Source organism: Caretta caretta, chromosome 1 (genome assembly GCF_965140235.1).
Source record: "Caretta caretta isolate rCarCar2 chromosome 1, rCarCar1.hap1, whole genome shotgun sequence".
Taxonomy (NCBI): Eukaryota; Metazoa; Chordata; order Testudines; family Cheloniidae; genus Caretta; species Caretta caretta.
This window is the reverse complement of record NC_134206.1, coordinates 345,368,773-345,384,784: the sequence shown is the minus strand read 5'-3', so window position 1 is coordinate 345,384,784 and position 16,012 is coordinate 345,368,773. Positions and strand designations below refer to the sequence as shown.

At 51.3% G+C, this 16,012-nt stretch overlaps 1 protein-coding gene across 3 annotated transcripts in view; it reads left to right on the top strand.

Annotated features, from left to right (window-relative positions):
* Nucleotides 1–16,012, top strand: part of PODXL (podocalyxin like) — a 93,227-nt gene that overhangs the window by 52,810 nt on the left and 24,405 nt on the right. For all 3 annotated transcript variants that reach the window (XM_048836688.2, XM_048836690.2, XM_048836686.2), the window contains 3 exons: nt 3,237–3,878; nt 6,212–6,474; nt 9,195–9,266. In XM_048836688.2, coding sequence (XP_048692645.1) covers nt 3,237–3,878; nt 6,212–6,474; nt 9,195–9,266 — 977 coding nt within the window. The remainder of the gene's footprint in view (nt 1–3,236; nt 3,879–6,211; nt 6,475–9,194; nt 9,267–16,012) is intronic.

The window sequence follows — 16,012 nt, the reverse complement described above, 5'->3', positions numbered from 1 at the left end:
CTTATCCACGCTAGGACTTCCCTCGAGGGAGACAAATGATCTCTCATGCACACTGACATGATCATGTTATGCTTTTATTCAGGGCACTTATTCCTCCCAGACTATTTAACCTCAAACTGCTGCGTGTGTGTGAATTTTTAATTGCCTTTTCAAAGCCTCCCATGCCACATGCCTTTGCTTTCAGGATTTGGATTTGTCGCAACTATTGTTAAGCTGCCATGACGATTCCACCTCCAAGATACTGTCTTCCAACAAACCTGGGGACTAACGGGGTATCTCTTAGTTTTCCCTGGCATGCTACAAGAGATGGAAGTCCAGTTAATGAGGTGTTACTAACCTCACCCTGATGCTATCACCCCGAAATGTCCAGTCTGGCCTCCTTAGCAGTGTCTGTGAAACAGCAGCAGGAGGACTGTTTAACCTGTTAGCATAGGAGCAGTGAGATGCGTCCTCGCTGGCAGTCCATTAGTTGAACTGACGGTGATAGGAGCTTCCTTGCCCCTGCTGGGCATCAGGATAACTTTCTCCAATAGATGGATGGCAAAAAGTAAATTAGAGCAAACATGGGTATGGACACACTGGCTTCCTACCAGTGGCAAGGACTCAGCCACTGGTTGGTCTTTCTAGCCAAGGCTTAGCCTAAGCTGCACTTTGCTGGCAACATGAGTGTATTGAAAATACATCCCAGGACGTGGTGTGTGTCAGCTGAGATGGGGAGAAGTGACGGGGTTGAGGACTTCCTCTCCCCTGGAAGCTTAAGGACCTGCATACCATTTAGGGCATCTGCTCCATTCCAGCCGCCAAAAATTGCTCTTCAGAAGAATCTGCCTGAGGCCCAGAGATAAGTTGTCCTTGGACGGGGGGTGGGGTGGGGTGGGTTGGGCAGATGCCAGGGCTGAGCTGAGCTCCATCAGAGGTTTAAAAAAAAAATCACCCCCACCTTCTGATGAATTTTGGGGGGAGGGGTGTTTAACAAGGGGCTTCCCAAGGCTCCTCACCATCCCATGACTGCATCACAGGGTTTGTGCTGAAACAATGGCCTTTTGTCAGGGTTGATGGTCCCACCTAACAGATGCCTCTTATATAGATAGATCACTCCTGCCAGGGGCTCGCGGGTGGGCGGGAGATCTCGTTCTCCGCTCTCTCGCTCTCTCTCTCTCTCTCTCTCTGTTATGCCTTTTGATATCAGCTGCAACAAAGGGTGTGGCGGGGGGGGGAATTCCATTGCTTACATTCCAGCCCGTGTCCCTCTTGAGACTGCTGTCCATGTGCGAGGGAGCCTGGTTACGTAGGATGGGCAGGAGGAGTGAGAACTGCAGCTCTCATCCATCCAGGAAAAGTCACAGGTTGCAGATTTTTGTATCTGGGAATGAGTTAACGGAAGCTCCCCTCTGTGGAGGAACATGTGAGGGGGTGGAGGGTATGAAATGACTACAGCTGGAGGTGACATGGACACAGGCCATTTGCGATCCAGGCGGACACCTGATTGGCTCTGGCAGGGTCAACAACCACAGCTTTGGGGGAAATCAGATCCCCAACATATTCTTATTATTTAATATGTATGGCGATACCTAGAGGCCCCCAGCGGAGATCAGGACCTCATTGTGCTTGGCACTTCACATACGCGTAATCTCCCAGCCCCAAAATGCTGACAAGACAGGACGGACAGAAAGCTGGGATGGTGAATAGAGGTGGCACAGGGAGGTGAAGTGACTTGCCCAAGGACACTCAGCAGGTGAGCTGGGAACTCAGCCCAGGCCCTAATCTGTGCAAGGATGAGAGTGAGCAGGACTGATGGCTTGGAGGGTGGCGATTGTACTGGTGGGGAGGCTTTCAGTGAGACCCAAGCCAGCAAAATACCCGGGTGTGAGCCTAGTGTAAAGCCAATTGACTAAGGGGGCTGTCAATCAAGTAGAGACCTAAGGCGGGGACTTCCTTTCTCTCCATATCAAACCCCTGGTCTTCCAGCTGGGGGAGAGTCTGTCAGGGTATGTCTGTGTTTAGCGTTGGGGGTGCGATTCCTAGCTAGCATGCTAAAAATACATTGTATCCATGGCAGCGTGAGTAGGGCTAGCCACCCCTTATGTATTTGGCATGGCCAGCACCTTGCACCACCGCGGCTCCACTCCGCTTTCAGCATGCGTATGCCTACGTGAGCTGGGAATCACACCCCCAGCTTGAAAGTGTAGACGTACCCTACTCAGGCAGTTGGAAGCCTAGGTGCTGGAATGAGGGGTGCTGGGAGTGCTGCTGCACCCCCTGGCTTGACGTGGTTTCCATCATATACAGGGTTTACAGTTTGATTCAGTGGCTCTCAGCACCTCCCCTATACAAATTGTTCCAGCACCCCTGGTTGGCAGAGGAGAATGGCTACAGGAGACAGCTGCAGGAGCCATTGGTGAATGTATATTGTGCAAGGTATCCTGTCTGGTTTGCTGCTCGGTTGGTTTTTTTTTTTTTTTTGTTAATTTAAATCAATTTTGGTGTTATTCTTTTGCCCACCCCTCTGAACTGGGTTTTTGTGGTTTTGAGCTGTCTCGCTGCTGCCCTCTGCCACAGATCCTCTCTGTAGACTCAGTCTTCAACTGGGTATTCTTGAAGATTGGGTTGGAGGTGACGTGGGAACAAAATGCAGAGGGGTGGCAAGAGGGAAAGAGCCTGCCTGGTATCAAGGGCAAGTCTCACATGCTCCTCCATTGGCTTGTTACGTGTTTTTTCATGTGCCTCAGTCTAGGTGGTAATATGAAAGGGCTCAACGCTTGTAAAATTCAACAGGCTCTTCAGTAAGAACTATTTACAGAGATGCTGTGTCTGCACCTAGCATTCCAGCCATGTGCACACAGACCGACTTCCTGGTGCCTCCTCCAAACTCTTCCCTCCTGCAATCTGTGCTCCTCCTTCCAAGTTCTATGCAATTTATGATACTTGTACCCTTTAGACTGGTTTCTTCACTTCTTTTCCTTACCTCGTCCTCAGCCCTCCCCTCTGCCACGCTGCTCCTTAGGGCATTTTCTGAAAATCCCACACAGTGAGCTGGTCCTATAGGGGCTGCCAGGGAAGTGCTGAGCGAGTGTTCTCAGCAGTGGGCAGGGGCTGGTTCCCGCACATTAACTATTTACACACGTGTCCGCGCTGGACCTGGTGCATGGGAAGAGCAGGTGGAGGGGCGGGCTGGAGGGAAGGCAGGAAACCCTCCCTTTCGTTTTGTAACCATTTGGCCCTTTTGTGTTTTTTAGGAGGTGCAGCTGGACAAGAAGGCACGACTGCTGTTTCCACCACAAGTGCCCCGTCTGCCAATGCCACCTCCAAGGGCAGCCCACCCCCCACTGACGCAACAGGTGCCCCGACCCCCACTCACGCCCTGACCCCCACCAAAGCTGACACCTCACCCTCCACCGGCATCCTGCCTACTGCCTCGACTTCCACCAAGGCCCTGCCTGTTGCCAGCGCCCTGCCCCCCCCCACCTCTGGTACACCAGGTGGTGCCGACGCCCCATCCTCCGCTGATGCTGGAACCTCGCCGGGCACCGGCACCCTGCCCCCCACCGGTGTCCCATCCCGCACTCATGCAAGCACTCTGCCCCCTGCCGACACCAACACCCCGCCCACTGAAGTTAGTGCTCCCTCTGAGGGCGCAGCAGCAGTGGTCAGCACCACTGCCGGCTCTGCAGAACCCCTCACTGTCCGTGCCCTGACTGTCCCAGTTGTCCATGTCCTCACCTCCACAGCCGTCCCCAGCTCCGTGGCCACCCCAGCTGCTCCCATGGCTGTTGCCCCGAGCCCTACCATCACTGCTTACATCCCCAGCTCTGGAGATGCCACTGATCCGGCCGCCGTGTCTCCGTCGCAGAAGCTCCAAACACCAGAAACCGTTACAGGTATGAGCAGGACTGTGTGTAGGCTTTGGAGGCTGGGGGAATGCTGGCTGACTCCGGAATAGAAAATGGGTCATGGAGTCTTTCCAGGCTAGGTTAGGTCCTGGGTTCGTGTCGAGTTCAGCTTGGCCATGGCTGCAGTCGCTGCCACCCAGCAGCCGTTCAGCGGCCTGCATGAGATCACCTGGTGTCTCGGAGTCCAATGGCCAGGGGTCCCTATCACAAAAGCCACCCTAGCAAGTGCCCCCCTTGTTGACAGCCTCAGCAAAAGAGGCTCAGGACCAAATGGAGCATAGAGGCCAAATTCCTCGCTTGTCCCTACCAGGGCCCCGTCTGTGCTTGTTTGAAAATGTAGCAAGTATGCCATGGAAACCAGCTTATGTATGACATGATGGAGAAGGGGGAGGCAGTGGAGGTATGCCAAGAAAGGGACAACATGGTCAACACAATGGACTAGGAAAACGATCGTTGAAGAAGCATTCTGGATACGAGTGGGGCAAGGTTGTATTTTTCAAGGCCAGAATGAAGGACGTTGCTCTAATTAAGATGAGAGCCTGGATGAGAATTTTAGTTGTGTGGATGGATAGAAAAAGCTGCATCTTAGAGAGGTTATACAGAAAGAACATAAGAACAGCCATACTGGGTTAGACCAAAGGTCCATCTAGCCCAGTATCCTGTCTTCCGATAGTGGCCAATGCCAGGTGCTTCAGAGGGAATGAACAGAACAGGTCATCATCAAGTGATCCATCCCCTGTCGCCCATTCCCAGCTGCTGACAAACAGAGGCTAGGGACACCATCCCTGCCCATCCTGGCTAATAGCCATTGATGGACCTATCCTCCATGAACTTATGTAGTTCTTTTTTGAAGAATCGGCATGCTGTAGACATAGCCTGGATGTGAGGACCTAGACAGAGATCTGAATCAAAGATGATGCCCAGGTTACAGGCCTGTGATCAAGAGAGGAGGTTACGAGGAGATTTTCCTTTTTTTTTTGCAGGAGAGTTTAAGAGTTCTTTTAGCCATGCTGAGCTTAGGCTGAAAGCTAGACATCCACAGGGTGTCAGAGAGGCAGGCTGAGATTTGATTCTGAGTAGAAGGAGACAGGTCTGGAGTAGAGAGGTAGAGAGCATAGAGATGGTGGTTGAATTAGTGTTTATGGATGAAATTACCCAGGGATAAGGATAGAGGGAGAAGAGAAGAGGACCCAGGACAGAGCCTTGTGGATCCCTCATAGAAAGTCGGAGGGGGACACACTGAAGGAGTGATTAGAGAGAACCAGGAGAGGACAGAGTCATGAAAGCCAAGGGAGGACAAGATCTCAAGAAGAGCAGGACTGACTGTATCGAAGGCAGCTGTCCGCTCCAGGAGGGTGAGGATGGAGCACTGACTGGTTCTGAGCTTTGGCTAAGAACAGGTCATTAGAGACTTTGTCAAGAGCGAGTTCAGTGGATTGCAAGGGGCAGAAGCCAGACTGGTGAGGGTCTGGGATGGAACGGAAGGAGAGGAACTCCAGACAGCAGCTGTGGACACTGCATTAAATGAGCTTCATGATGAAAGGGAGAAGGGAAATGGGGGGAGTAGTTGGAGCAGCAAGTGGGGACAGAGGTGGTGGGTTTTTAAAAAAAAAAAATGGAGAGGCCAAAGCATGTTTGTGTTGTGAGGAGAAGGAGTCGGAGGAGAGAGGTTAAGGAGAAGCATAAGGGAGGGGATGAGCCTAGACATGAGGGAGATCAGGAAATAAGGTGGGAGGAGGCCACTGGGGCAAGTGAAGGGGTTAGGGGAGGAGAACAGATGAGAAACTGCTGCGTCTGTGACAGGGGAGAAGGAGGAGAGTTGTAGGAGAGGAGGTGAGCTGAGGGGACGGGGAAGGTCACGATTTTTGTCAGTTTTCTCTTGGAAGAAATCAGCGAGATCCTTCTATAAGGGGGATTTATGGGGGGCATTCAGCTGGCACCCTCCCCCCATCACAGCCCCTGGCAGATCTCCTCAGAGAGTGGCTTTAACTTGGCATAAAGCAGGGCAGCCTTCAGGCCCCAGAGTGGTGAGGTTTCATCTCAAGGGAATATAACAATCTACAGCAAGTTTTTACATATCAGTATTCTCTAACCTGCCCCCCCACCCCTTTTATTTTAATAAACACCACTAAGGAATTCCTAGACAAAAAACTTCAGGATACAGGTAGGGCTGCCAATAAATGTCATGTAAAGTTTAGGCAAAAGCTTCCTTTTGCAGTTCACCGTTCATTGCTCCTCGTGGTGCCTGTCTGCTCTTCGCATTTTGGTCGGGCTTCGCTATAACTGATCAACGTCTTGTTTGTTTGTGTTCTGATGTCTAGTAAGGGGCTCAGGTGCTACTGCGGACAAGGAACATACCCCCCAGAATGGACATCAGTCAGTGAAACCTGTGGCATCTACGGAAAGTACTACCAAACATGGGAAAGTTGCAGTTCCAACCACACGGCAGTCGGGTGTTATATCACAGCCACCAGCCTCAAGCTCTGGAACTGTGATCTCTATTACAGCCAGCACATCACTGAGCCACCACACTCCAACTCCTGGCAGGGAATCCAAGCCCACTGACTCCCTGCTCAAAAGTCAGGTAACAAGGGCCTGGGTATAGGTGGGCGTGCCCAAAGCCAGCAGAAGAACAGGCTCAGTCCTCTTGGGCGGCCTAAGACTGTCAAGCCTTATGGCGCTGGAACATGCCAGGTTCAATATGTGTGATCAGGTCTCTCTCTGGTGGCTGGACCACTGAAAAGATACAAGCCCTACTACTGCTGCTGACAGCAAATAGAGACCCTCTTTCTGCTCAAGGATCAGGGGCTTGTGTTTTATTCCCAAAACAGCGTATTCATTTGAAGTAGCACCCAATGTATGCATAGGTCAGGGGTTCCTTATGGCATGTGTCATTGCGTATGTATCTCTGTTGTCGTCAGGGGGTGATCTCTTGCAAGGGAAGTCTCTACAAACACATGAGCCCGCAAGACAGGAATGGACAGACCCCCCCCCGCCCCGCAGTGTATAGATTTGGAGATGGGGCGAAGGAGGACTACTGTTGGGAAGCTGTTCAGGAAAGACATCTCGTTTGCGGGGTGGGATGGGGAGTATAATGGAGGGCGCGAGGCCTGGATTCCCAAAGGTCCTTAGGCTTTGTGACACCGAGTGACTCGGTGCCGAGAAAATCACAGGAGGTAGGTGCCCAGGCTCTCTATACAATGAATGGGGACAGACAGGTGCCTTACACTGTAATTCACAAAAACCAGCATGCAAGGCACGGAGCCGCCTAAGCTGGCCAATGGGAGATGCCAAGCGGGGAGTGGGGGGGGGAGTGCTAAGCCCTGCCCCTGCATTGGAGCTAAGTCTGGGCTGCAGGGAGGTGCCTAGCTCCGCTTGTGAGTCCCAGCTGTGGGGTTTGCCATCTACGGTTTTTGCAAGAAGCCAAGCAGCAGAGGGAAAGGTCCTACCTCCCTCACTACTCAGCCCAGTGGTTGGAGCACTCCCCTGGGATGTGGGAGACTCCCCCCCCCGCCCCAATTCAAGTCCCCCCTCTGCCTGAGTGGGAGAATGGGTGGGGGGGTGTCTTCCACATCCCAGGTGAGTGCCACTAACTACTAGGCTACCAGATACACTGATGTAGGGCTTCCTCAATCTCTCCTGCTGCAGTTGTTATGTGGGAGCTCTTCTTTTTCTTCCCCTCCCTCCACTGAACTCACCTGATGGGCCCAGTCTGGTAGACGATCTCTGAGCACACCTCTCGCCCCACAGATGATGTAGACGGCCAAACGCCTGTCTTCCCCCGGTTTGTGAATTGCTCTGGAGTTTAAGTGGGAGATAGGGGCCCAGGTACCTAGAGTGAGGCATCAGTGCCGAGGCCCAGAGGCAGGAACATAGGCATGGCGGCAATTTTTAAGGCAAACACAGGTGCTGAGGGAGTTTTGGCATCTCCTGGGTTCAGCGGCAGTTTTGAGGGTTGCCGTGGAGCCAAAACTGGGACTTAGGTTTCTAAATCTGGGGTTTAGGCACCCAGGTACTTTTGTGAATCCAGCCCTGACTGACTTGGAGAGGAATTAGATTGTTATGGCTTTGGACAGAGGCCATATCTGGTCATTTTGTTTGCTCTAGAAATTGGGCATGCTATAAACAACAACAGAAATTAGATGATGAGGCTAGGACGTGAGCTGCATCAGGCACAGGAGAGGGGGCTGTGATAACAGGAAGCAGGGAGAGGGAAATGTTTTGGGGGTTTGTTTTCACAGTGGGTGGGCATGCATCATGGCTGACTCCCATAAATCACGTGACGGAGTGTCGGACTCGAACCACTTATTGGCAGGAACACGCTGGTGAGACCCAGATCTCTCCACCTGACCCCTTGCTCTAGGTCCTAAGCCCGTTTTGGCACATATGCTAGCAAATACAGGTCAGATGACAGTTTCCTGGTTAGAAGTGCCCAGATTGTTCAGGACACTTACCTATAAAGGGTTGGAAGATGGGCCCCGTAGACCTGCCAGGCCTTTGCCATCTCTGCCCCTTGATTCATATTCATGGCTTCTAAGGCCAGAAGGGACCATTAGGTCATCTAGTCTGACCTGCCTAACACAGGCTATAGAACTGATTGAAGTATTGTATAAGTAGGGGCATAGCGAGCAGATCGAGGGACGTGATCATCCCCCTCTATTCGACATTGGTGAGGCCTCATCTGGAGTACTGTGTCCAGTTTTGGGCCCCGCACTACAAGAAGGATGTGGATAAATTGGAGAGAGTCCAGCGAAGGGCAACAAAAATGATTAGGGGTCTGGAACACATGACTTATGAGGAGAGGCTGAGGGAGCTGGGATTGTTTAGCCTGCAGAAGAGAAGAATGAGGGGGGATTTGATAGCTGCTTTCAACTACCTGAAAGGGGGTTCCAAAGAGGATGGCTCTAGACTGTTCTCAATGGTAGCAGATGACAGAACGAGGAGTAATGGTCTCAAGTTGCAATGGGGAGGTTTAGATTGGATATTAGGAAAAACTTTTTCACTAGGAGAGTGGTGAAACACTGGAATGCGTTACCTAGGGAGGTGGTAGAATCTCCTTCCTTAGAGGTTTTTAAGGTCAGGCTTGACAAAGCCCTGGCTGGGATGATTTAACTGGGATTTGGTCCTGCTTCGAGCAGGGGGTTGGACTAGATGACCTTCTGGGGTCCCTTCCAACCCTTATATTCTATGATTCTATGATTCTAAGTGTTTGCAACCCTGTGTCTCTGATCAGTCTGCTGCATCAACGACCAGCTGTCCTTCCACCACGCAGAAATGACTTGGGTTGTTTTTTTTTTTTTCCAGTTCATTTGTGAGAACCAGAACTTGTCCAGCGACTCAGCAATCATTCTAACCCTGAACCAGCCTATACGCTGTGTGAGTACCCCCCTTTACACACAACACCCCGTTGTCCTTGGCTACAACAGCAACTTCCCTGCAGCTTTTAACCCCAGGGATCTCAAAGCGCTTGACAAGCTGTAGGCACAGGAATGATTTCACCAGCTACTGAAATGCAATCACTTCTGGGGTGGAAAATGGCAACTGCTTAACAGTACACAGCAATACTTCCCAATAAGGCAAGAGACCATATCCAGTTGAAACTGGTGCAGGAGTTAAAGATAGGCAGACTATAATCAGCAGAGTAGGAAGATGGTCAGAAAACAAGCATTAACCAACCCAAGTTGGTTGGGGAAAGTGCAGATGGAGCTTTAAAGACCAGGGTGAAATCCTGCCTCTGTTAAAGTCTGTTGGAGTTTTGCCATTAACTTGATTGGGTCCAGAATTTCATCCCAGAAGTGGTCAGGACCTTGGATTTATATCTCATCTACGAGATGATACTTCCAGGGGCGCACTGGCCTCCGATAGCATGCTGGGGAGCTTGCTCAATATTGAGTGAACAGTGGCCCCCCCGAGTCACCAGCACCATTCAGCGCAGCAGCTAGGTGGTTTGTTGGTTGGTTTTTGAAGATCTCCCATCCAAGTTCTAGCACAGACAGACCTTGCTTATTTTATGAGACCTAGCAACGTCACGGCAGAAGGTAGCATGACTGCTCGTCTTACAGCAAATGACCTGCAATCTGGGACTCACTATATTAAGGTCCAAAAAGCCCTGTTAGACCAAGGGGCCAGACACAGTGTTACAGTCCTGTATCTTGCAGACAGTTAGAACTAGGCCCACATGCCTTACAGCTCTGGAAAACTGGGGTTCCAGCAGGAAATGAGATTCATGTCTGGCCATGGCAGGTTGTGAGGGTGGACCAGTAAACCACACCATTCAGATTACCTTCTCGCTCCCTCTCCCTCCACTTCAGTTCTGACATGATTTTAACAGCTAATTTCTGAGAAAACCCTAGAGGGAGAGAGAAAAGTCCCTATTCTCTTCTTGCTTGCACTGGGGAAGATCAGGAGCAACTCCACTAAAGTGAGTGGAGTTACCAGCTGTAAAACTGGTTTAGGTTGAAAGGAGAACCCGGCACTTATCTTTTCTACCAAAAGTACTCGGACTCTTTCTTAATGTGTCCCACACCACAGCTCAGGGACCCCTCACTTGTCATTCACTGTCACATAACATCCTAGTGGCTACCACAGCAGTTGCTTATCTGGGAAAGTATTTAGTTTATTTCTCGCTGTCTGTAATATGATGTAGCACCCTGGAAATGAGGAGGAGGAGCCAGCATTATGCGACCAGCCAACTTGCCACAGAACACTAGCGGCTGCTTCAGATTTGGAGCACAGTTCAGATTCGGAGTTGCTCTCGGACAGTATAAAGCTCTAGTTTCTGGCGCCGGTGGTTCTCATGGTAGTATAAATACCGAGTCAGAGGGGGTCAGGACTTCTGGGTCCTTTTCGTGGCTCTCCCTGCGTGGCCTCAGAGCGGTCAGTTAAACTTCACGTTACCTGTAAAATGGAATAATCCTAACTTCACTGGAATGCAGGGAGATGCAATTCCCGAATGTCTGTAAAATGCATTGAGATCCTCTGATGAAAGAGTCTGTTGTGCAGTACACATCGTTATTCATACAGATCATGGCAGTTCTGAAGCTGCCAGGACCAGGAAGCAGACCTTCCCCCTTCTGTTTATCAGCCTGTTAATCCCTGTCTGTCACTCGTGGGGGGGGGGGAGGGGGAGGGGGGGGCGGGAGTGCTTGGTTTGAGAGGTGAAGATGTTCCCGGCTGGGTCCAGCTTGAACCCCTGGCTCTGGGGATGGATGTTAGGGATGGACTCGGAAGTAGTTTTGAAAGTACAGTCAATCCCCTTTCCCACCATGCAGGCTTAAAAAACATACATAAACGAGAGCCTGAAAATGGCAGGGACTCTGTGAGTGGCAGCCCTGCACATTTCTGAGATGCAGGGCCTCTGAGCCACTTCTGGCCTCTCAAGCAATACAATAGCTTGATGGCTGGCCAGTGGGCCCCTTGAAAGCACTCTTGTGGGGTTGGTGCAAGCTTGCACCTAAATCGCAGCCTGAGAGGCAACATCTGAGATGGGAAATGACTCGCTGCTGCCACCACCTGGTCATCAGTCACCCCTTCTCTTTCTTGCCACTACTGGGGGGAAATTAGCTCCTTAAATGGATACTATCAGACTAAAAACCCCATCTGGGTCTTTATCTGTGTTGCTAATAACACCCTCTGATGATTTAATTGCTTAGGGTTCCAAAAAGCATTCGGCATTAACATGGATAATATGGATAAAGCATCCATAGTTAAACAGGATTTAAAATAACAATACATGTCTGGAAGGGATAAACTCTCATGCTTCAGGCCATAAGCCAGCCTCTCACTGCGGAGGTCAGGAGGAAACTTCTCTGGGTAGGTTAGTCCAGAACTGCCCACTTTAGTGTTTCTTGCACCTTCCTCTGAAACAATTCGTATTGGCCACTGCCAGAGACAGTATCCTGGATTGGATGGACCTCAGGGCTGATCCAGTCTGGCTCTTCCTACCTTCCTCTTTACTTTTCCCCACTGGTATATTTCACTTGGACTGGAGGATGAAGATACACTGGCCTGTTTCGCTGGTGTTTCTAGTTAGTTTCACTTCCATGTTGTCAGTCAGTAGCACTAGACAGGTTTGCAAACTGCAGGGGGCTGTTTAACATAGTTTGCCAGACTGAATCAGAACCAAGGTCCATCTGCTTCAGTATCCTGTCTGACGCTGGCCAGATGCATGTGCTGCAGTGGAAGCTATAAGAACTCTGCTGTAGGCAGATGTGGGATAATCTGTTCCCCACGTTAGGTCCCATCCCAATCTCTGTTAAATCTCTAAATCTTTAAATCCAGACCAAAAATAACCTCTAGTTTTCAACCACCCTGTGTACATATTCATTCATGAAAATGTTTCTCCTGTATTTTATTTACAAACTCTAAAATTTGCACCTAAACTGGCTGTCACTTTTTTTAATCTTGTTTGTCTAACACGCTGGCTGTAGCCAGGGATTCTCTTCTCCCTGCAGCAGACCCTAGCGACTGTAAGAACTTGTTGCTTCGTACAGCTCAAGGAGTAAGTTCCTCCTTTAGCCTAAGTGGCAGGGTTGGTGCTCTGGTGCTGACAGTCCCAGGGCTTGATCCCTGCAGAGACCCTGTGGTGTCTGTCTGTATATACATCTTTGTTACAAAATCACACCCTAGATAGGGACGTGAACTCCCATCGACCTCAGATGTTCAGAAGAGGTGTGTGTGCAGAGAATGGACACTAGCTTAGTGTGTGTGAGCGTGACTGTAGCAGCCTGCTACTCACAGCTAAAGGAGTTTAGCAGCAGGGACTTGGACTTAGTCCTCTCCTGATGATGGTGTCTGTCTCTACACAGCCAACCTCACCAACCCTCCCCTCTGGCTCATTTCCGGGTAGTCGGCATGTGAACATCATAGGTTAGCTTCGTCCACATCTCCTGTGTGCTTATGGGACCTGCACTTTCGCACTGTCTGGCAGGCTCATCAGGAAGTCTGCAACTCCAATTTCTTAGAGACATGGCAATTATCTGAAATGTTAATACGATGTGCTAATTAAATATTTAAGCAGCTGCAGTAAGATCTTGATTATGCATCCCACAAGCATTCGAAGGTGCCTGCCTCACCAGCTCCTGGAACGCCTCCCGCTCCGCTGCCTTTAACGCCCTATGGTAGGAACTCCTGAAAATCAGAACGATTTGTATGTCTCCCAAGCTAAGCAGATAACTGAGAACCTGCAGCATCTGCTTCCCCCTTCTGATGATCTGATAAACAAGTTTCTAGCCAAACCTTGACAGTCAGGTGAAAGAATCTCGTGCACTTCGTAACACAAGGGAAAGCGGCAAACCAAGAGCTACCAAAGAGGACTGTTTCGTTCCAGAATTGATTCAAATGTGTATTACAGGCCCCAGCCCAAATTGGGGTTCCAGTGGTCTATGTGGTGTACATGAACATAGTGAGAGACGGGCCCTGCTCAAAAGAGTTTGTGATTTAACTAGACAACCCAGACAAAGCGTGGAAGAGGAAAACAGCATCACACAAAGGTGCAGACCCAGATCCTTAATGGTAGCAAGAAGAATTTTTAAAGGGGAAGCCCCTTGCTCAGTATAATGTCCGGAGCTGGGCTGGTTTCCCTAGGCAGGGCCTCTCAGAAACACCATATCATTCATCTCATTGATTTGATTTGTTGTTTAAAGGGCCCGTGACAACTTGTTTCCCTCACCCCCTGAAAAGGAAAGGAATAGGGCTGGGAGAGCAGGTCTTTGCTTCCTGGAGATCTGTGGATTGTCGCAGCCTGGCAGCTTCACCCCCACAGCGACTGACATGGGAAAGCAGGCCTCCGACTGGGGCAGGCGCACGCCAAGCTTGCTATGTTATAAGCCCTGTCTTGAAGCCCGGATTTTCCCACGTCAGCCACGCTCAGTGCCGAACTGAGTTACTTCACTGAGCTGGAGAGTGGCAGAGGGGGGAAATCTCTGTTCTCTCTCCCTGTCCATCTGTTTAGGGCGGTTTGTTGATTCAAGTGCTGTTACCTCATTTGGGGATGTTAGTTTAAGATTCCAGCCAGTGTGGGAACCAGATTAGATCAGCCCGTCAGGCCCTGTCAACTCCAGCCAAAGAATGTAAAATACTCCGAGGGGCAGGGAGGCATTGGAGCAGATGGAAACCATGGGGGACTGGCAGGTTCAGAAGACTGGGGATGAGGAACAGAGATGTTTGCCTCAGAGGGCAGCAGACCCACCCCAGCCCAAGTCAGGAGGGACTTAAAGTTGTCCCATGGCTCTTTGGGAGCCTGTAGGTGGTGAGCTTGGTGGTTTCTAGTGGAGAGGCATCCATAGCCACCGGCAGTCATTGTAGAGGCAGCAGTGACCGAATGGGCCATGAAGGCAGGACCATCCTCTTGCCCATACAGGCAGCCACTCCAGGGCATGTCCGAGCAGAGTGATTAATTGACATTTGCAGATAACCAGAGCCCTTTGGTCTCCTGGGCTGACCCATCCATGGCCCCACAAAGTCCTGAGGCTTCCTTGTCAGGCGCCTGGCACTGGCCAGGACAGCCACACATCAAAGCAGGACAGGGAGGCAGTGTTCCTGTGACTGGAGGCCCGTTTGCCAGTCCCTTGTCTGTGCAGAGTTCCTTGGATGGCATCAGCCGACTGCATTGACTCCTTGTGGGAGCAGTGGACTCTGTCTGGCATTCTGTGCATGGCGTTCCCCTCTGGGTCCCTCAGTTTGACCTGTGAGCTGCACCCCATCCCTGTTTCTTATTCTTTGCCCTCCGTTTTCAGTTCAGTTCTGGATTCTGTGGGCCCCCCCTTCACCTGAGGGGGCCAGGCTTTCCATTACTTTGGTGAGTCCCATGCAGGGTTTAAATAGTTCAGCACCCTTATTCAGCGCTAAGTAAGTGCTGCAGAATTAGCCAGCTGCTAGGGAGACCGATTCCTGCGGCATTCAGCATCATATTGACAGGCCCCTGTGGGAATGTTGCAGTACTGGGAACGTCAAGAGATCAAACAGCATAACCCCAGCAAATCAGGAGGACAGCCCACAATATCATGAGATTTTTTAAAAAGACGGTAGTGTGGTTTTTTGGCCTGTCCTTTGATTTTTCAACTCCCCCTGCCCAGCCCCAGCGTGGGTCTGTGAGACAATTAGTGCCTCTCACTCTCCCAAATGTATTGAGTAAGGGGATTTGCCCCCCGTCCCCCACTGCAGGAGCTCTCACCCCAACATCTCCCCATCCCCTGCCCTGCAATTAATTCTGCCCCTGACCTCCAAATCAGTCCTGTCCCAGCCAGTCCCCATATCAGTTCTGCCCATCTTACTTCACCCTATCAGTTCTTCCCTCCATCCACCATCAGTTCAACCCCCCAACACCCTGTTCAACATCCCCATTAGTTCAGCCTGTCCTAAGCACCCCATCAGTTTTACGCCCAGCCCTCGCCCCATCAGTTCATCCCACCCAGCCCCCACCTCCCTAGTTCAGCCCACTCTGCTCCTCCTGTGGCTCTTTACCCCCTCTCCCAAGCCTGGGGGGCTGCAGTGGGGACCCCTCTCCTCCTTCCAGGCTGGGTGCTTCCCAGGGACTCTTCACCCCTCCCCAGGGAGGTGTTGCAGGGAGTGAGAGGAGCAGAGGCACCGTCCCCTCCTGGTTGCTCACAGGAGGAAGGAGAGGAGCTGAGCTGCTGGGGTCTCTAGCTCCCTCCTCCCTTGGCGTTTCCCTGGGGAAGGGGAGAGAGAGAGCTCTTTCTGCAGCAGCTCTGGTGGGTCACTAGAGGACTGGAGCTTCTCACATCAGCCGAAGCCCGGATCCAGCCCCAACCAAAATCCTTCCATTCCCGAAAAAACCGTAAGAGTTGGCAACACTGATGTTAACGCGGCTGCGCTCGCTGCTCCATCGAGCCAGCAATGGCTCTGCAGGGCCAGGCTCATTTGTAGCAGCCAGGGAGGGGAAGAGACCAAGACTAGAGAGTGGGGTCAGTTCCCAGCTCTGCTACAAGTTGCCCGTGTGACCTGGGGCAAGCCACTTCAGCCCAGCTCCTCAGCGGGATGCAGGCGCCTATGGCCACTAGGTAGGTGCCTGCGGCCACTTCTTAAACACCGCTGGCATTTTCAAAACTGCCACTTCCCTGCTGCCTAACCCTGTAGGCCCCTAAATCCCTATGTGCACCAAC